This window comes from Mycteria americana, chromosome Z (genome assembly GCF_035582795.1).
Source record: "Mycteria americana isolate JAX WOST 10 ecotype Jacksonville Zoo and Gardens chromosome Z, USCA_MyAme_1.0, whole genome shotgun sequence".
NCBI lineage: Eukaryota > Metazoa > Chordata > Aves > Ciconiiformes > Ciconiidae > Mycteria > Mycteria americana.
Window position 1 is genome coordinate 78,712,697 of NC_134396.1, and position 20,767 is coordinate 78,733,463.

The 20,767-nt window shown below is 38.9% G+C and overlaps 1 protein-coding gene across 5 annotated transcripts in view; it reads right to left on the reverse strand.

Annotated features, from left to right (window-relative positions):
• Positions 1-20,767, reverse strand: part of SKIC3 (SKI3 subunit of superkiller complex) — a 49,416-nt gene that overhangs the window by 28,440 nt on the left and 209 nt on the right. For 2 of the 5 annotated variants that reach the window (XR_012773476.1, XM_075488593.1), the window contains exons 2-17: positions 19,415-19,512; positions 18,762-18,905; positions 17,594-17,685; positions 16,868-16,943; positions 15,318-15,458; positions 13,297-13,395; positions 13,093-13,201; positions 11,141-11,281; positions 9,426-9,527; positions 5,866-5,999; positions 5,116-5,202; positions 4,923-5,026; positions 4,684-4,810; positions 3,294-3,473; positions 2,347-2,471; positions 1,647-1,900 (exon numbers count right to left, since the gene is read on the reverse strand). Coding sequence is in view for 4 of the 5 variants with exons in the window: in XM_075488593.1 (XP_075344708.1) it covers positions 1,647-1,900; positions 2,347-2,471; positions 3,294-3,473; positions 4,684-4,810; positions 4,923-5,026; positions 5,116-5,202; positions 5,866-5,999; positions 9,426-9,527; positions 11,141-11,281; positions 13,093-13,201; positions 13,297-13,395; positions 15,318-15,458; positions 16,868-16,943; positions 17,594-17,685; positions 18,762-18,905; positions 19,415-19,504 (2,005 nt within the window). In the remaining variant the exon portion in view is untranslated. Of the gene's footprint in view, positions 1-1,646; positions 1,901-2,346; positions 2,472-3,293; positions 3,474-4,683; positions 4,811-4,922; positions 5,027-5,115; positions 5,203-5,865; positions 6,000-9,425; positions 9,528-11,140; positions 11,282-13,092; positions 13,202-13,296; positions 13,396-15,317; positions 15,459-16,867; positions 16,944-17,593; positions 17,686-18,761; positions 18,906-19,414; positions 19,513-20,445; positions 20,557-20,767 lie in introns of all 5 variants that reach the window. The other 3 variants (XM_075488597.1, XM_075488595.1, XM_075488594.1) reach the window with 3 other exon arrangements.

A 20,767-nucleotide genomic window follows, 5' to 3' on the forward strand; every position in this document is an offset into this window, starting at 1 on the left:
AGATGTCAGGAAGCTCTGTAATCTAAAAACAAAATTGATTTTATTCCTCAAAGTCATACATTAAAAGATATGCTGGAGCAGAGGCAGAGTAACCATACCATTTAATAACAAAAATAAAATATGATGCATTCAAGTAACATCAGCTTAGTTTTCTCTCACCTACTAGGAGACTATGGTTCCTCAATTCAGAAACTGTCTAAAACTATCAGAACAGTAGCAGAAGTGCACTGATGTATGTTTCGGAGAGTTTTAAGAAGGCCCACAAAAGATAGCAAACCAGGTTAAATATTAAACAGTCTCTAAAAAGGTGAAGACTGTTTTGGGATTCAAAGTAGAATCCAGAGCTAACAAATCAGAGATTAGGATGAGAAGGATCATGAGAGGAGACTTCAGAGATATAGAAGAAGATATACTTAAAAGAATAAGTATAGAGGCAAGCGAGGAGGGAGGGAAACTTTGATACTGTGTGCTTATGTCCTCTCTCAGCATTTTATTCCAGATAACACTGTCAACTGTCACCTACAGACACTAAAAAAGCCATATACACATGGACACTTCTATACAACACCTTTGCAAACTGCTGCTGCAGTCAGCTGTTGCCTTCTTGCCTGACAACTAGTAAAACTGCCTATCCACAATACTCTCCAACTCCATCATGGAGCTTTTGACATGTCACTTTAGTCTGGCAAACTCCAAGCAACAAAATTATACAGAGGTACAGGGACAACCACCCTGTTGCCCTTTCAGATGAAAAACTTACTGTTGCAATAGTAACCCAACACTTCTGACTTAGCCTTAAAAGAATCAGCTTACATTCACCCAAGAATCAAAAGGCCTTAGACACAACGAAAGAACACTCTAGAACTTAAAAATTCATACCAGTACCAAGCAGCAAACAGCATCTATTTCAGATGGATGTATAGGGTGAGAATGACTGAAGACTAAGTGGCAGGCAGAATGTGAACCAAACAGGTACCCATGGGCTATCAAAATGTTATATGCTCCCAATATTATATATCTTGAGAATCACAATGCTATCACCAGAAAAGAGTTCCAGATCCCCCATTTCACTCTGCTCCCAGCTATATACTGAAGACCTCTACCTATCACCACCTCTAACACTTGTGAGACCTCTTGGGATACTTTACTGCTATTTTTCATCACTCGAAGAAGCTCAGAGGGGTCTGAATCACGAGGGTTAACACAAAAAGTGAGGAACGCACGGTCAGGAGCAGCAGAAAATTAGTATAGCCCACCTCTTTGAAATAGCAGCCTGACTCCACTGCCTGTTGAGCCAGTGTTTGACTGCTTAGGCAAAACTGCAGCACCATTAGCTGGCTTCCTCTATCTATCTTCAATTCTTCTACCCATTTAGCCTGGTAGCTACACAGGAATAATCACCTTTCATGCTTACTTGAAAGAGAAATAATCACTCCTAGGCATCATGATTTAAGAGCTCTTCAGGAATTTGCAGGCTACTACACACTAGCTTTCATGTAGGGAACCACAGTGCTCTACATACCCAAAATTCACCCCGTCCTTCCATGCAGGAAAACCTCAATACACCAAGAACCTCTCCACAAGACTGAAGTACTACAGTGTGTAGAGGGAGAATGAGTTAACACTTTCAAATTCAGACATATTACCTTTCAGTGCAGGCACATAGTCTTCTGTCTTCTTTAAGATTTGTTGATAGGTAGCTATAGCATTTTCATATTTGCCTAGAATCTGCTCAACTGCTGCAGCTCTGTAAACACTGTACACGAGCTCTGGGTTCAGCTCACTTGCTTTCCTGAAGGATTTTAGAGCTGTTGAATAGCTACCTCTGCTCAAGTAAGCCTCCCCTAGAGACTCCCAGCAGTTGGAATCCTTTGGATCAGCCCTGAGAGCTGCCTGCAAACTGAAGATACCAAGATATAAATTTATTTAAATAAAAGGTGATACAAGTTAACATAAACAAATTTCCTTGCATTATAAATTCTCGGGACACAAACGTACAATTATACAGAACTTTTAAACACAGCATAGTGGTGTTTTCATCTTCAGAGCCCATTATACAAGTTTAGACATTGTACCTAATCTTGGCTCATTATTCAGTGCTATACCGTGCTTGTCTATGACAAGCCTGTCACCAGGCTTGTTAGTACAGAACACTGCTATGCTGAAAAGACTACATTGTGCTAATTCTGGAACTGAGGATAGACGCAGCTTGCTCAGACCCATTTCCCATTGTTTAGTACAAGCCATCCTATAATCAGCTAACTTATTTTCAAAACTTGCTAAGATCAAAGACTGTTTTATTAGGAGTTATAGAAAATGGCTTAAACCAACCACTAGTTCTCTTACTCAGCCACTGCTTGTGACGGCTGACCATTTCTCAGGTAGTAAAGTCCACGATGAAGCCAGGCCCATTTTGCTGTACCAGTACTCGCTTTTTCAGTTACCTCATTCAGGATTGACAGAGCAGTGTCCTAACAAAGCACCAAAAATGCCAGGTTAATAAACATATATATGTGTAAAGAACAAAGTTCTTGTTAAAGAAGAATAGTCCTAATCCAGCAAACCATTAAACTGTCTAATCTGTTAATTACTGTAACGAAGAAATGTTACAGGGGCTTTTTAAAGCTGGCAGGCTGAGTGGCAGATTAGAGGAGGAAATTATCACATCCAAAGATGTGATTATTTCTTATGCACCTGTCTTTGCAACTAGACAGTAGCTTCCTGCAGTTTTGTAGAGACTATTTTTTAATTTTTTTTTTTTTAAACTAGAGAAGGATACAAGTATTTGCAGCAAGTCAGATACTTAGACTGGCTTTCCAGATGTTCCAATGGAGTCTGTCGAAGTATGGGTTACACTTGCTCTGTAATATCACAGGCGAAGAACTTTTTATACAATGCTATATAAGAAATATTTTTTAAATTGTTCTGATGACTTTGTATGCTTTTCCTGAAAGGAGCAAGGTTGGGGATGGAGAAAAGAAGTGGCAAATTTAAATATGAAAACGAAACTAACTTTCTCTTCCTGTTCCCTACCGAAAAAATGCTTCATCTAAATCACACATGTGATGACTATAATGTTATACTTGGTTCCCCTACCCTTCTCCCCCGATAGATTTAATTTGGAATTGGAACATAAAATTGAAGCAGGTCCAACTACGAAAACTGCTAAGCAATGACAGAACATCTGTTTTCAGATCTTATTCTCAAATACAGAAACCTGAAGTGATTCATCAAAGAGCAGGATTAACAGAAAAACAAAACAACAGTAATCTAAAGCCCTGAATATACAATACCATGTCTCCAAGTTCCATGCTTAAGTCTACAGCTGCTGTTCCAGATTCTTCATCAGTTCCATCCAGTTCAAAAGCCTTTTTATAGCAACCACGAGCTCTACTTTTGTCTCCAGCAATGTCTCTATAGTAGTTACCTAAAGAACAAAAGACACTTCCCAAGTAGCTGTCCAATTTTGCAGCCTATAAGGAAATATAAACACAATGTAAGACAGCATTTTGAAGGATTATGCTGGTGATACAGCTGGTCCAGTGATAACTACTTGTTCAATCTCTGCTTATCAACTTATTTAAGCTCCTTCTGTGATACATCTGAGTAGTCAAACTTCATTTTAAGATTTCAGAGATTACTTGAGCTTTAAATATTGGCAGAATCTGCTACAAACCTCATGACACAAAGCATTCTGTACATGAAGTACTAACAAGCTAGTTGTGCTAGGAGAAAACAATTCCTTACTACATCCCATCCTTTCCACATTCTACTCGGTTTCAACCATTATGCTGATACTCTTACCATATTACATCACAATTAACTCCAGCCTTTTCTAAAGTTTAAGTTCCTTTTTAGATACACTTGGCAGATTTGTTTATACTTAAGAAACCCACACCCCCCCAAGCAGCAGAAAACAGCTTTGACAATAATAATAATAATTAAAAAAAAGATCACATAAAACAGTTTAGAACCAAAAGTATTGTTCACTTCAACTACATTCTCCAGTATACTCTGCTGTTATTGAAGGGCAAGCAGTAGGCAGTGATTTGAGTTGCCAACACCTGTCATGAAGTTACACAGTGAGTTTACAATGTCTAGAGTCTTATTTTGTATACTCCCATGTTCCCAATAAAGATGTCAGACTAAATCTTGTGGCTTCACATTCTTACCTATGTTCAGAGAAAAAGCCACACCCACCAAAAACCCAAAGATCAGGAAAAGTATATAAATTGTGGGGTTTTGCAGACTTACTTCCCTGGACAGACATTGAAACTATAACACCATTCTCATCTTTTTTCCTTCCTCACTTTTTTTTTTCCAATTTGAATTTTGCCCTCCCCATTTCAAAATGTTTTCAAAGATCTATGCTGGTCATCTAGAGGCCTCAATTTTACAGCCCTCAAGGAGAGAAGATTGAGAGAATCACCACTACATTTGGCTAAATCAAAGGCCTCAAGAATTAGGTAAAAAGAAGAAAATGAAAGCAGGGAGATTCCAGGTAACTGCACAGCTCCCTGCAATGCCTTTTTGCACAGCTGACTTGGCTTACAAGCTCTGGAGGCTTGTAAATGGTAACAAGCAGAATATTCAAGTCTGTCATTCCAGCCAGTGTATTTTCCAGATTTGGTTTCTCATACAGGAAAATACTAATTCTACATGAATAGTTAAAGCAGCCTTTACCTTCAAGAACTGGGCGAGTGCTTTTCCTTTGTCTTTTTTTGTCTCATCGCTCATGAACCAGTAAGTGAGCCCCAGGTACTGATGATACTCTGCAGTTTCAGCCTTTCTTTCAATAGCATTGAGAAAACTAAATAAAAGGAACAGAGGTCAGATCAGACAAACTCTCAAAAGCTGCAAAACAGTACGTTCTATTCTCCCCCCTCATTTCCCTGTTAGAGGAAATAAAAAAATACATCTACCTTCTTTCCGCCTGTTCATAGTTCTTTTGGGAATAATGGATGAAACCCTCTAGAGCGTGGGACTCAGCCAGATCAGGGTGGGACAACAGAAGCTCTTGTGAAATCTACAAAAGGATGTCATTCTTCCTTAGTTATTTCCTCTATGAATCCAAGAATTCTACTTAGCTTACAGGAAGGACAATACAGCACTAACCTTGGAAGCTTGATCCATTAAGCCTTTGTTTAGATAAGCCTGACCTCTGATAGCTAAAACCACTGGATCACTGCTTGCATCCACAATCTAGAAAACCAAGTAATAGACACAACCAAGTTATTCTCTCCCCGGATTAAGAAACCAAAGGTGTCAAAAGCAGGCCAACTGCATGAAGATAAAGACAAGAAAACATTTAGAATACCCTGAAGAAGCCTTACACAGAATAATTTTGATGGAGAACAGGTAGAAGACTGTAGAGAGCAAGGACAAAGGTACGGAAGTGTAAACAGTGAAGAAGGAGTGTACATGAAACTGTGAGGCAAAAAAGAGGGGAAGCAACTTCTGCTTAAAGCTTAACCATTCGATCTTAAAAGTAATATGCTCTTGTTCATGACTAATGACAAGTGAACGAAGGACGTGGGTAGTAGGATTATAACAATAATTCAAATTAAGATGAACAACAGCCAAAGAACTAGCAAGAACCCAGCAGCACTGAGCAAGACCAGAGAAGGCCAAAAGTGACAACTTCTAAAATTAGAATCATGAGTGAAAAAGAGTTGTAGCAAAGCCTAAAAAAAATGAGAAGGAAAGAGTGTTTGGATTACATCATAGTTGGTAGGAGTTGTATAAACCACACAGAATGCAAAAAGGTAGCAAGGAGAGAAATACACAGCTTGAGTTTTTAGTACAGAAAGGTGAGAGCACTTTTTAAAATAAAAGAAAAATATACATTTTAGTAAATTAAAATACCTGCTCAAGTGATTTAATGGCTTCTTCTGCAGCATCAGCATCAGCTATTTTAATCAAAGCCTCTGCTTTCAACTGAAGGATAAGGTTCTTCCACCGAAGACTAGGACCTTCAGGAGTTCCAAGAGCGTCAAGCGCTGTTGACAAGAGAAAAGTTTCATTAAGTAAAAATAGAAGAAGGAACCATAGAGAGCACCACTGTGCCCAGGATTTTTTAAATCTTGTTAATTACAATTTTTCAGTCTAATAGAGCATCACTGAATAGAACAATTTTTTTGACTGCTCTCCCCCATGTTGAAGAAATTGTTTTGTAAAATTTCTATCAATTCAAGTTTAAAAGTTAAATCAATTTTAGAAAGGTCCTCTCAGACGTGTGGAGAGACCGATTGCTTTCTAGCTGCTGGCCTTATAAATAGAATGCTACATTTTTCCGATCAATGACCTTTCAATAAACGAGTTGTTTTACACTTCAGTGTTTAAAGAAAAAAATATTACTGAAGCCAGGGATTTAACTCTGTGTCTGTGCAAAGGTAACTTTGCACCTTTCTACGCAGTATGGATTACTTCTCCAATACACAGTATAATCTCACCTCAGAGAACAATCTCTGTTGAGCTTCAGCATTCTCCAAAGGCAAGAATTTTCTGAATAACTCAATTAACTATATTTTCACATATGATGAACTTTTGTCTGACTGGATACAGCCAGTAGGACAGGTCAAGCATAAAGCAATGCTTCCCCAGAATTGTTTCCCACTTCCCACATGTCCTGGTTTCAGTTGAGATAGAGTTCATTTTCTTTATAGTGGCCGGTATGGGGCTATGTTTTGGATTTGTGCTGAAGACAGTGTTGATAATACAGAGATGTTTTAGTTGTTGCTGTACTAGTCAAGGACTTTTCAGCTTCCCGTGCTCTGCCAGGTGCAGAAGAAGCTGGGAGGGGACACAGCCAGGATAGTTGATCCAAACTGACCAAAGGGCTATTCCATACCACATGATGTCATGCTCAGTATATAAAGCTGGGGAAGAAGAAGGAAGGGGGGACATTTGGAGCGATGGCGTTTGTCTTCCCAAGTAACCGTTACGCGTGATGGAGCCCTGCTTTCCTGGGGATGGCTGAACACCTGCCTGCCCATGGGAAGCAGTGAATTAATTCCTTGCTTTGCTTTGCTTGCGTGCGCAGCTTTTGCTTTACCTATTAAACTGTCCTTATCTCAACCCTCAAGTTTTCTTACTTTTGCTCTTCCGATTCTCTCCCCCGTCCCACCGAGGGGGAGTGAGTGAGCGGCTGCGTGGTGCTCAGTTGCCGGCTGGGGCTAAACCACGACACCACACATTCTTTGAACTCAAGGAAACTTTCTGCATTAACAGCATCTTTTAGCAAGGCACGATAGCTGAACTTACACCTTGCACTGAGAAACAAAACTTATTTTGTTTGTTCTGAGCCTGCCAGCTTTTAGTTTCATTTGGTACTAACTAGACCTCGCATAGGAAAACAAAACACTTGATCTTTGTTTATCTTCCACACCACTTGCAACTTCGTAGATTTCAAAATCATCTCTTCTCCAGGCTGGAAAAGGACTGTAGAGGCTATTTACTTGTTCTCATATGCTGCATTTTCCATACATTTGATCAATCTTATTACTAGTCTATTAACTTCTACTATTATTTTCTTTTTGAGAAGGGGTGGATGGGTCCCAAAACTGCACACAGATTTCACCATGCTGCTAAAGTTCTTAAAGCAACTGCGTGTTGGTGCTCTGTTTCACTAACCACTCCCTTCCCTGTAATTCCTCATATTTGACTTGCCTGTAAAGCATAGAAGGGGAAAGAAACAGTTCTATTTTTTCATACAAAATGAGGACCTTTCTGCTCTCTACTTCAACAAGACTGTAGGATACCGTTGTGGGAACACTTCTCACCACAACTCATGATTTTGCCTTTAAGACTATGGAATTTTATTAATTATTCTAACACCTAGTTACCCACTCTGGTAATCTTCTCTCAGAGTTTTGCAGTCTGCTTTGAATAGCAGCAAACTTTATAGCTTTATTACTCAACATTCATAAAGGACTAGAAAAGAGGATGAACAACACAGGTGTTGGTGAAAATGTCAGGGACACCTCCTTCCAGCCTGAAAACAGACATTATTACTACACTGTGCTCCAGCTTTTAACTTAAAACTGACAAAAATCACTCAATGCTACAACTCTACTTCTTAACCGAAGGCTGCTTAGTTTCCTTAATAGTCTTGTAAGAGATCTCATCAATTACCATCTGGAAATCAGAGAAGACTAGATCACATCTCCCTTATCTATGTGCTCGTAAACTCCTTCAAAGAGTTCTAAAAAAAGAAACTTCACTTTACAAAAGCCATGCTGTCTATCCCCCAGAATAATTTTTCTACACAAATTCCCTAACTCTGTTCTTTCAGTTTTAACCAATTCAACCACTAAACTTATCAGACTTGTCGGTGGTTTGCCTGATCTTTCCTAGAACTCTTTTAAAAAGTTAGGATCACGCTACCTACTTCCAAGCATTTGGATGCCAAGACCGTTCAAGCAAGCAATTGCATAAACCCTGTACTTCAGCAATTTGATCTTTATGTTCCTTGGTCAGTTCCTAGGTTGGTATCTCATAGTTCCTTAATGCTAATTTTTCTTGTCTTGTTTCATAGCAACTTCTATTAATGCTATAATCACAGACAAGTTGTTTGATGAATCCCCTGAAAAGAAGGGTCATGGTGTAGAAGTCTTCCTGAGCTCTTCCACACTGAACACAGATGGGAAAAGAATCACCTCATTTTCATTCCTTCTGCAATAAATTTATTTTTACCTACTTTGTTCTGTTTTCACATTTCCTCTGCCCAAATTTATAGGCCTTTTGAATCTCCCTCACTGGCAAGAACTCCCCCTTGCTTTTAACAATTTCCCATGACTGTTTAGCCAGGTCTGCATACTTTTACCTCTTCAAGTCTTTCTCAAGAAGTTTTTCATTCCATTTGTCCATGTCACAAAAAAGTCCACTTTGGCTGCCGCTTCATTTACAACCATCAAATAATACCTCTGTTCAGATTAGATGTGCATCACTAGATCATAACAACTGCCCTCATTCCCAGCTAACACAGATGAAGATTTACACTCAGTGAGGCTTAAGATGCAGTTGTACTATACAACATTTCTGCATTTTAACATTAACTTGATTAAAATCTTATCTTTTAAGTCTAAATATGAAGTCTACCAGACTAAAAATTTGTGACACCTACCCTTGCGGTTTCAGGCAATTATCTTCTGTTTGGCAGTTTGTCAACCACAAGCTGAAGAAGCACATCAGAACATGCAAACCTTCTAAATATTAACCATCCAACAGCGGACTAAGCAGCACAAGGTACTTTTCAGCTGTCACAAACCAAGAGAAGCAGGGGACACCAGCACAAGCCCTGAGACTGCAAAAAGCAAAGGACTATGACTGCTGCTAACTCAGAACTACCATGCAAAGCCCACATTGGCTGGACTACATAAAGTGGCATACCCCTCCAGTTGCTCTTTCAATTAGCAGGCAGTTACCTTGATTGCAGGACAGGACGGCATCCCTGTGTTTGTGAATTTTCATCTGTGCCTCTGCCAAATAATGCCATGCTGCTGGACACTGGCTAGTTTTCTGCAAACCTAATAAAAGAAGAGTTTAAAAAAGGTACTAAAGAATGTTGCTTAGGGCTGCAAAGACACTGTAGCTGGCAGTTGCTGTATTGCCACATAATGCCATCAAAAACTTGCAGTTAATTTTTTCTTTGAGTCTTATTTTGAACTGTTTTAGAAATAGAGGCCTCCATGCAGTAAGGCAAAGACTAAGAAGCACATAAGCTGCTGTTAGGCTTAATTTTGCATGTAACATTACATACGCAGAAAAGAAAGAGGGGAAAAAAGTGAGGTAATATACAACACTGGGTTAAGGTGCACTTTTGTTTCAAAAAGAAAAAATTCCTTCATTTTGATCAGACATTAACATCAACAGCCTGTAGATCGCTTTATAAAGTTTTTCTCAGAAACTTCGTGATAAACTTGCCCTAATTAAAGATTCAGTAATAAAACTTGAATTTTAATCTTCTGAGATAGATACATATATATATTACTACTAAATAATGCCTTGAAGCTTCAATGCCTAAAATGCAAACTCTTGGCTTACTGGGAAGGACATTATTTCCAAGCTTTATACATTTCTGCTGATACAAAGAGCCTTGCCCTTTGCATTCTCCCCTTCATGAGCAGAGTATTACATGTAAAAGTAAAAATAAATAAATAAAATTATTTGGGAGATGTACCTTTTGTCAAAAACAGGATGTATGTTTTGTCAAAACATCCAATGGCCATTTAAGCCAGAAGAATTTGCCTTCCATGGAAGACTTTTTCCTCTTAAGCACCCGAAACTTTTATTTTAGATTTTAGGCAAGACATGTTATTTCACTGTGGGTAAGCTACCGTAGAATACCGTAGAATATTCCGAAATCCAGTTTCAGAAACAATCTTTTTCTAAACTTGGGTGAAAGGATGCAGGATGTCAGAGCATAGCCTGGCTGACTCTTAACTGCTTAGATCCCAAATGCTTATTTACCCAGCTTTCTCAATAAGCAGTTTTGAATTATCCATGGCCAGCACAGTGAGAGTGAAGAGTCCTAATTTCCCACTAGTATACTTATGAATAATTTTCAAAGAGCTTTGCCATTTCAATACAAGTAAGATAATTACAGATTAGTAAGCCAACTCTTCAGCAATTCTGGCTAGTGTAAAAAATATAATTCTTTAATGTTTCTCTTTAGATACCCAATATAAGTGTTTACTCAATGTAAGTGTTAAAGAGGTCTTAAAATGATGTAACTTTAAAGGGAAGTCATTTTTGTTCAGGTATAGAAATGCAGTGACTAAATTAGAGGAGCTGCATTATATTTTACTTTGTAAATTCCACACTCCTTCCTTAATTGCTATTGCTGTATTTACTGCTTCATCTAGGTATCTCCCCAATAAAAGTCAGATTAAAAAAAAAGTTTAAAGTGGGTCACACTAAAATACTACAGAGCTGACTAAAACAGCAATGACAGACTTCAGAGATGTTATACTTAAAGCTATATTTTAAAAAATTAATCCCCAGTCAGAGAAAGTGTTGAGTATTCTTTTAAAATCTAGCTGGTCTTAGAATTGGCAAAGTACTATGCAAGTATAAGATTCCCAAAATACTCAGCATAAACTAGCTGGTGTTCAAGTTATACCTCACATTACACATTTACCTTCAGTAAGACTCTTAATAGCCTCCTTGTATTTCTTTTCTTGCAGGCATTTTATACCAAAACCAATGATGCCTGGACCGCTGCTTGCGTCCATCTCCAAAAGCCTAGAAAAACAGTGCAGGGCCTCTTCTGACAAAGTACCTAGTTTCATAAAAAGAAATGTTTTACAGAGTTTTAGGTTAACAAAAAAATGCAACAGCATATCTTATCTACATAAATATGACTCCTATCCTTTGAGCTCAAAGTAATGAATTTATTACACTTTTTTCCAAAAGGTGCTACATACTTACTGCCTTCCACCCCAAAACCAAACCCAAAAAACAAGCAGTAATCTAAATACTCAGTACCACCAAACAAAATAAACTGTCAGTTTGAAACCTGAATTTTTAACCACTCATGTTAAATTACTACACATATACTTCCTTTATTAATAAAAACTAATTCCTTCATATACTTTTCACGTAAGCCCAGCTGAACGCCCATGTGAAAATCTGCCGCAAATAAATCAAAATTATTTCCTTCCAGAGTAGGCCTTGTGTACCTACAAATTTGCTGTGATGACCTTGCTGAAACAGTCTTGCTGTGAAACCATGTAATCTAATGTCTTGGCTTAATTTTAACTGATGCCACTAACTTTTTATGCTTATGTTTAGCTGTGATTGTAGACTTGGCAGTCCTTGCTTAAAGCAACTGTTGTGACTTGCAGCAACAGTCTTTGAACTACTGTTTTCTTTAAGAAATTATGGACTTATTTGACATAAAGGTGGCCTTTGATTTGCATTTGGTAAAGGTGACTAATAATGCATCTGAGTTACAAGCCCACAAGTTTGGAGCATGAAGGACTATGACATGGTTGGAATGACTCAGATACAAACAAACAGTCTTACTAAAACCTAAGCATCATCCTCCCCACCCCAAGATGGCTGTGGGATGGTGAGATGTTGTTAGAGCACTGGCATATAAGAACTGTGCCAACCAGGTGCTCCTTTTCCTTTGGAAACTAGTTTCTGCATGTTTCTCCGAACTGTAAAGCATTCTTATGTGGAAATGAGTCTGGGTCTCATTTATCTTCATCCTCCCAAATCAAAGTGAAAAATTCTCTCTTGTTTTATGTTGCTACAGTATTCCATGAAGCCTTCAAAACTGGAAAAGGCATTCTCCTACCTAAGCTGAAAGTTATTTCTCTTTATATAAACCAGAGGGGTTTTTTTCCCTGGTTTTCTTTCCTTGTTGTAAAAAGAAATAAGATCAACTTCTGATGCCTTAAACAATAAAAGACCAAAATCTAGTAGTTATCTATGAAAATGCTGAGAAACTGTCCTACTCTATTGCAGTGTTGTTTAGTGAACTACTGAAAATAGCAGTTGTATACTTTCAGATCCCTGCACTACTGAACACATTATATTTGATTTTTTTCCCCTCAGAGATTCTTTCTCCTTTTCTACTTAGAACAAGTATCTAAACAGATCTGTTTATTCCCTATTCACCAGGCATTATTTTGAAGAAAGTTTCACAAATGTTTGGTTTTTTCGCCAAGAGAGACTTTCTGTGTCAAGAATAACCTAAATGTAGCCCGTCCTCAGCCTTAGAGCATTGGTTAACATTCTCCATTCCCTCTTCTAAGCTTAAGAAGCTAACCTTCTTTTATCTGGAGAGGCTGCTGTTGAGTTTTGTAAGGCATTCTTTCTTTGCGACTTTGTACATTGCCAGGGTTGGACTTAACTCACAGAAGTTTTTGCCAATTTACAGTCACCACTCAGTTACAGAGCTAGGAAACAGCAAAGCATAGGACCAAACACTTTTCATTTCCAGACAGGCAGAAATATAACACAAAACTACATAGTGCACTTGTATTGGGTCGTGAGGGTAAAAACTTGTAAAAAGATTGTCACAAAACAAACTATAAAAGAAATATTTTAAGCCCCAAAAATGCCTAAACCCATCCTACTCACCTGACTGAATAAAGTGCAAGCAAAGTACTTCTAAAGGATAACTCACAGAAGGATACAAAGCCATCATATCATTACAGGCCTTTTCCAACCTAGCTGTTTCATGAGGAAGCTTGAAAGGAAAAAAATAAATAGTTATTTGTGTGAATTATCAGATGTCAAATATTACATCTATTCACTGATGAAGACAGATTAACATAACCTTACTTTTGACAAGCACTGAATAAAGTCCTTGTAAAGATTTTGGTGGTCTTCACCAGGAACAGTGTCAGCAGAGTTCACCGCATGTTCAAATGCCGTCAAAAGCTGAAATAAGAAATAATTAGGAGTGCACCAAACAATGACTCTAGGAAAATGTTATCTTCATTGAATAGCATATTTCAGTTGGAAGGGACCTACAACAACCATCTAGTCCAACTGCCTGACCACTTCAGGGCTGACCAAAAGTTAAAGCATGTTATTAAGGGCTCTGACCAAATGCCTCTTAAAAGCTGACAGGCTTGAGGCATCGACCACCTCTCTAGGAAGCCTGTTCCAGTGCTTGACCACCCTCCTGGCAAAGAAATACTTCCTAATGTCAAGTCTGAACCTCCACTGATGCAGCTGTGAACCATCCCCAGGTGTCCAGTCCCTGGATCCCAGGGAGAAGCGCTCAGCACTTCCCCTCCTCAGGAAGCTGCAGAGAGCAATAAGGTCGCCCCTCAGCCTCCTTTTCTCCAAACTAGACAAGCCCAAAGTCCTTAACCACTCCTCACAGGACATGCCTTCCAGCCCTTCCATAGTTAAGTGGATAGTTGCACGTTATTATCCGGATCCTACTCATTAAGTTTACACTAGTACCGTGAACAGAGAAAGTCACAAAGCAAGTTCCTTACTGTGAAGTAGTACTCAAATAGGATCCAAACCATGCTAATTGTTTAGTACAAGAGGAAGCAGCTATGTACTGTTTCATAACGTAAGATGGGTACAAGGAATCTATGTCAGAACATAGATTCTTCTCCATACCTAATCCCGATTCAAAGAAGGACTTGGAACCACAAAACCTAGATTACTATCCTCTATGGTTAGTTGTCAGCCCTCCCCCATGCTCTGGTCTAGATATTAAATCTTTTGTTTCTTGTCTCCTTATATATGGGAGAACACAGGCACCACAGAGTCCAGGCTACCAAACAAGCATGCTAAATAAAAAGTTGCCCACAGCTTGTCAGAAGTGAAATACTGAACAGGACATTGCCTTCAATGCCACACCCTTCCAGGTTCAGATGCTTTACTCAGAAACACAGTAAAGTAAACTGCAGATTTACATGTGCAATCCATTCCTGATATTTATGCAACTTTTTTCTTTTTTAAACTCCTTGTCCCCAAAAAAGAAAGCAGTGCTGCCTGCAGCACCTCTTGTCTAGAACAGTTCATGAGTTAGAGCATTTGCCTTCTCAAAAAGTAGAGATCCAGATTTAATTTTCTTCTGTCTCAAATTATTTCAATTTGTATTTTCTGCCTTTCTGAAGCACTGCTATCAACCAGATTGGTAATGAGAAATTTCAACCCTTCCTGTTGAATGAGGTTCATCTTGCAAGAACAGACAAATCAGATAAAACAAAATTAACTTTGGCCATTGAGAACACAGGGTCAGTATAATTCATGATCATTCTGTTTGCTCCAATTAGCTTTGACATTCTCCTAAGACGTGAGAGCTCAAAATCTACAGGAGAAAGGAAAATTTTAACCCAAACATTGCTATCCAGGATAAGCACTATGTATGAAGAAAAGGAAAAACAGCACAAAGCTACCTCGTTCACCCTGGAAGGAAAGAAGAGAGGAATTTCTTGTTTTGAAGAACGTCTACACTCTAGACTCTGTCAAAGCTAACGAATGATGCTTATGAGTGATGCTTCTTGTAACATGCAGAAGTAGAACAATGCATCACTGTGCTGTACAGTGCAAACCTGAACTCCTGCAGAACTTAGGAGGCAGTTAATGAAGGAGTTCCAGGACGAGTGCTTGGATTTAGGTGCCTTATTCCACCTAAGGCCCATCTTAGGCTGCCGCACCCTCAGCGTTTCTGTCAGAAGGTAAAATCACCCATCTTTTCCCCGAGAAGTTTAGTACTACTGAACATTAATGAGACAAGCAGTCACAAGATTTATATGGTTTTTAAGGCTTCATTTGAAGTCTAGCTGCACTGTGCATATATATGTATCTAGATGAGTAAGAATGAGAAACATTACCAACTGCTCAGTCTTATTATCCCGGTTTTGTGTACTGTCCTTCAGTAACTGGATCATCTTCTTCCAAAGCTCGTGCAGCTCTGCCTTTTCTGCACCTTCCTCCTGTTTTATTTGTATTAGTTTCTGCCATGTTTCAGCCACCTGTCAAGAGGAAACAAAATGCTGTCACTGTTTAAAGAACTGGAGGTCTGTTCCAAGCTTTCCATTACTGTCAACTCTACCACACTAGGGTAGACAACAGAGTTAACATTTAAAGTAACGACCCAGATTTACCTACTTCCTGATGAAAGCAATAACAAGTCCCAAAGCATTGTGTGGAACCTGTCCACCTTCCAAGGTACAGTAAATAAGGGAGGCATTATCAAGAGCATGAATTCTAATTGTGGCTCCTGGAGGAGATCAACAGTAAAAATAGACCTAAACAGTCCTCCAATAAACTCTGAAGAAAAAAATCGAAGCCTTATTGGATCTACAGCACTACGAACAGAAACAGAACAACAGCAGCAGTACATGTGGAAATTTCAGCGTGGAAAAATTAACTGAACTGGAAAAGAGAAAATAGGACCTTGAAGCCTACCTTGCAGTTTCCTGTTGCATGTAGAGCAAGTTTGCCTTCATATGCTAACTATTAACATTTAATTTAGTCTCAGAAACTGAAACTAAATTAATTAAAATTAAACTAAATTAATTAGCTTTGGAGCTAACTAATAGTCTTGAGCCTGATGCTAAGTGATACGTAAACTCTTTCGTTTTCCATTGTTGGAGGAAATGGGAGAAGATGACATGGAGTAAGACCGTACACCACCTTGTAAGAAAGAAACCTTTTTAAAGAGTAAAGGAAGAGTGAACAGCATAACTGCAAAAATATGTATCCTGTAACATTACTGCAGAGACTAAAGGCAATGTTACTGTTGAACCATTCCGGCATTTAACAGCTCCACCTCGTGGTAAGCGGACAAGAGCCATGACTACTTCTGCAACGGTCATGCTGACGCAGACTTTGGGAGGGCTACATGGGCTCAAGCTTGGGTTGCCCTGGAGCAGCTTTGCATGTTCTTATTATTGTACATGGAATGCAGTACGTAAGCCACAGGCAATCACGTTCAGGTTATTTACAAATTCCACCTTACCCTCTGGCATGAAGTAGTATTAGGGACAGTCTAGGATCACCACACCAGCGAAGGGCTAATCAGATACCTAGAACTGGCCAAGCTAGGCAAAGGACACCCGACTCACACATACTGCATGTAAATGTGCATTTGGGATCACCCTTGACTTCTAGAAATAAAGCAGAAGAATGAAGTTGTACCCTTTCAGCCTGTATACTAATATTCTTTTCAAGTTTTGTCAATTTAATGGATTGCGCCCAAGTCTTATACAGTGGAAAAGAAAGGAACATAGTTAAAATCAGTTCTTCCTGGTAGTGGTCCACAAGGAGACCTTAAGTGGTCTGTGGCCCACAAGATTGGGGATTCCTTGATGAAAAGTAGCTAGTTCTAACAAGAAATTCCCACTTGATCAGAATACGGAAAGTAAAGTAGTCAACCCACCTCTAAATACTTCTTTTCTTGATGATATAGTTCCACAAGCTTGTTACAAACATCACACCATTTCTGCTTGTCACCACTAGAAAGGAAGAAGAAAATCCCTCACAAACAAGCTAAGTTTTCCATAAAATAGTATAACATTTTTCTAATACTCACAAATAATTTTTCAGTTGCCAAATATTTAGAATAAATACTACAGATTGCCCTAAAAGCTTTACTCATTGCTGCTGTAACTGAGTTAAAAAAAAATACCTTAAGGGATTGTACTTTTCTTCTTGCAAAATTTTCAAATTAAGGAAACAAATCGAACACTCCAGTCAGCTACCGCGACAGTTGAGATTTAGATTTGTTTAGAAGTGTATGAATCGTATGACATTCATTCTGTGATCTTAAAAGCAGAGAAAAATAAGCCTACTTACTAATGCAGACAATAAACTATCTGAGCTAAATGCTTCAAGGCAGTGAGTTTAGACAGAGGACATAGGGTAACATTAGAGTTCTCTAAACTACTAACCTCAAGTACAGTTATTCCAAGAGTTTTTTCCCTATCAAAAGGGACAGGATCAAGAAACCTTATATAGGTACAGAAAACCTTAGTAAGAAGTGCTTACCCACTGATGTGACAAGGCTTTAAGGAAAAAAAAAACTTGCAGACTATCCTGTATATCAGCAATGGCATCCACTGAACCAGAAATCTTAGACTGAGTTACGGTATTCAACATTCTTTACCTTTCATAGAGTTCCAAGAGCTTTTGGTAAACATCTGCTAAGTCTCCTTTGACATCTGTTTGGTTGGATTTCTCGTATAAATTTGCTAATCCCTTTAAAAAAAAGGATAAAAAATAAGTAAGATTTGATGTCAACAGTTATGTGTTATGAGAACACTGCAAGTACTGCCTACAAAAATTATTTCATTGCCTTCAGTGGGGTCAAGTGTTAATATAGTAATGTAGTGATCTCTGAGCAGAACCTACGTTGGTACTTCTGTACAGCCTTATGAATCTACTTATTTTAAGTAAAAAGCTTTCCTCACTTTCTTAACTAATACCAACAACTATTTGAAACCTGTATATATGACATAATCTTGACTGCATAATAGACAATACACAAAGCACACTAAATCATATGATAAAAGATCTATATCCAAGTATCATACCAACTTGTATAGTAATAGAAAGCCAGAATCTGATTGCAAAATGGAGAAAATTTCAATATCTCTTGAAATGAGGCACCAACAGTGATACTTTAAAAAGCTATTTGTATTGAAAACACTCAGAACCTTACTAGCTTAGAAAAATATCTATTGTTGGTATCTGAGAGACAGACCTAATATGCAATCTTATGCTCTGCAAGTCTCCACAACACAACTGTATGCTTTAACTATATATTGTTGTAGGTTGTCATGCACACACCACCCAGCACACAGTTATTTTAAATGTATACTATTGTCTTTAAGTAACAACAACAAAATTCAGCAACAATCCACTTAATGCTGGAAGCTGGAAAAATAAGTTACTAGATAAAACATTTTCTCTCCTACGAGAAGCACTGTCAAATGTTTCTTGAGCTACAAGCATGGAAATTCCTAAGCATGGACAAATTTACTGTGTCTGTTTCAACTGATGTTCTCCCTTGCATGTTTCACTGCTATCTAGCCTACACAAGAAATACAAACTTAAATATACCGGAACTAAAGTTCACCCTGCTATACACATGCAGCCACTCACAGCTTTACTTTGAACACACAAATAATACGAACTTCAGCTACTCTGAACCTTCAGTAGAACTAAGGGCCTCAAGAAAACACAATGCAATCCTCAGCTCTGCTCTGTTCCCATATTTAACTGCACAGTGACATTTTCAGAGAAAGAAAAAGTGAATCTGGATGTTCACGTACCTGCCATGCTAGTAACTGGTTTGGTTCAAGTTCAATGGCCTTCTTATATGCTCCTTTGGCCTGATCAGGCTGCTCTAACTCAGCAGCTGCCACGCCAATAAATACCCAAGCATTGTAGTTATTTTTTTCTTGCTTCAAGACTGCCTAGAAATACACAATTTTAAGTGAAACTGATGAATGAAATGCATCTTATAGATCCATGTATTGAGTTTTATCATTACAGTTTGGTGAATTATTCTGTATGGTAATATTAGAAATTAACTAATTTTTAGGAAAAGGCTAAGATTAATAACTTCAGCTTTTTATGCCAGAGAATGCTTCATATCTGAACTGTTCTGTTAGTAAGCACATCTGTAGCTCAGCAATTAAAGCACTCCTGTTGAGGTCTGGATTAGAAATGGATTTTATCACTATCATTCTAGACTTAATATTCTTATCGCCACATAGAAGCAAATGCAAAAGGGAAGCGGAATAAAGGTTTACCTGTGGGCAACTAACATGAATGCTCAATGAAGTTAAATCTGAAAATCAATCTCAGCTACTACGTCCATAAGGTACTCCATGCTCTGCATTACTATACAGCTGTAAAGGGGTACGGGAACAGCAAACAAAATGTGCAAAAAATATTAACTTCCAAGTAAAAAATTCATTACCTTGCAATGTTTTAAGGCTTCCTTATATTCTTTATTTCGTATGGCATCTCTAGCACTCTTTAATGCTGCCTTCACCTCCTTATTTGACATCGTGGCTACTAAGTAAAAAGGACATATAATCACGTCTTATAAAAAGATATACTGAACTCAAAACATTGTTTATATCCTACTATAATTGCATAGAGAGCATTTTAAACACAAAAATAGAGTGCCATATGCCAAAATGCATACAGCACTAAAAACTGCTGAAACAAATAATCTGGTTACAATTAGTCACTTACACTTCCTCCAAGGCAGGATTAACTCAATATTCCAAACAGTTAAATGATACAAAGTAGCTGTGCCAGAACGGAATTTTGTTCAGGTTTAACATAAATTTAAATCAGAGGAGAGGTGTTATATGATGGTCAGACTCCTAAAAAGACACCCTGCATATAGTTTCTTTTAAAAGAGGAATTTCTAAGCTGCGAACTGCGCTTAAGAGGCATATTGCACTGGGCATGTGCTCCAAGGGTCCCCAAGGATCAGAGTTTTTCGTGTGTGCTACCTACATCACTGCCACGGCCAGCCTGTCACTTGGCTTCAGGCGTGGTCCACAATATTCCTCTCCCTGCACACACACTTACGGCAGACCCTGTTTCTGACTATGGCTGTATAGCGAAAAAGAACAAGCCGTTCAGGACACACCAAAGAGGCTGTCACGCTTTTGAGGTCTCACATAATCATGTAATCATGCACTGTTTTGATGCATATGGTAAATATTTTGCCTCGAATGAACTTTAGAAACACCATAGTCAAAACTGCCTAAATGGGATGAGGCTGAGAAACAACACAGCTGGTGCAGGCACTGAAAGATACCGGAAAAGTGACAAGCTAAAGAACAAAAAAAGCTTTTAGCAGCTGAAGAGGAAAAGATAAAGAGTGGATGAAGGGCCTAGAGAGAAATTAGTAACGAAAGGACAAAGGAAGAGGGCGGATTTCAAATATTCTCTCAGAGCCTAAAAAAACCCACAGAAATCCATCAAACTTACATTGCTCAATATAAGTTTGAGATAAATTTGCTCCCTAAGAGGGCACAGGCTCCTCGATCATCACAGGCACCCCTCCCCGCTGGCACCTCCGAGCCTGAGCTCCATTTTCACCTACAGAGAAACGGGACAACACCTCAGCGCATAACCGGGCACATCGGAGGAGGTCGGCTCCGCAGCCCTGCCCCGGAGCGAGGGACGCCTAGGCCGGGCCGCCGACGGGGCCCGGCGCCCGCGGGCCGCGTGAGGGAGCGGCTCCGCGCCGGCCGCCCCTCCGAGCGCGTCTGCTCGCCCCGCCGCAGGCCGGGCCGCCAGCCATCCCGGC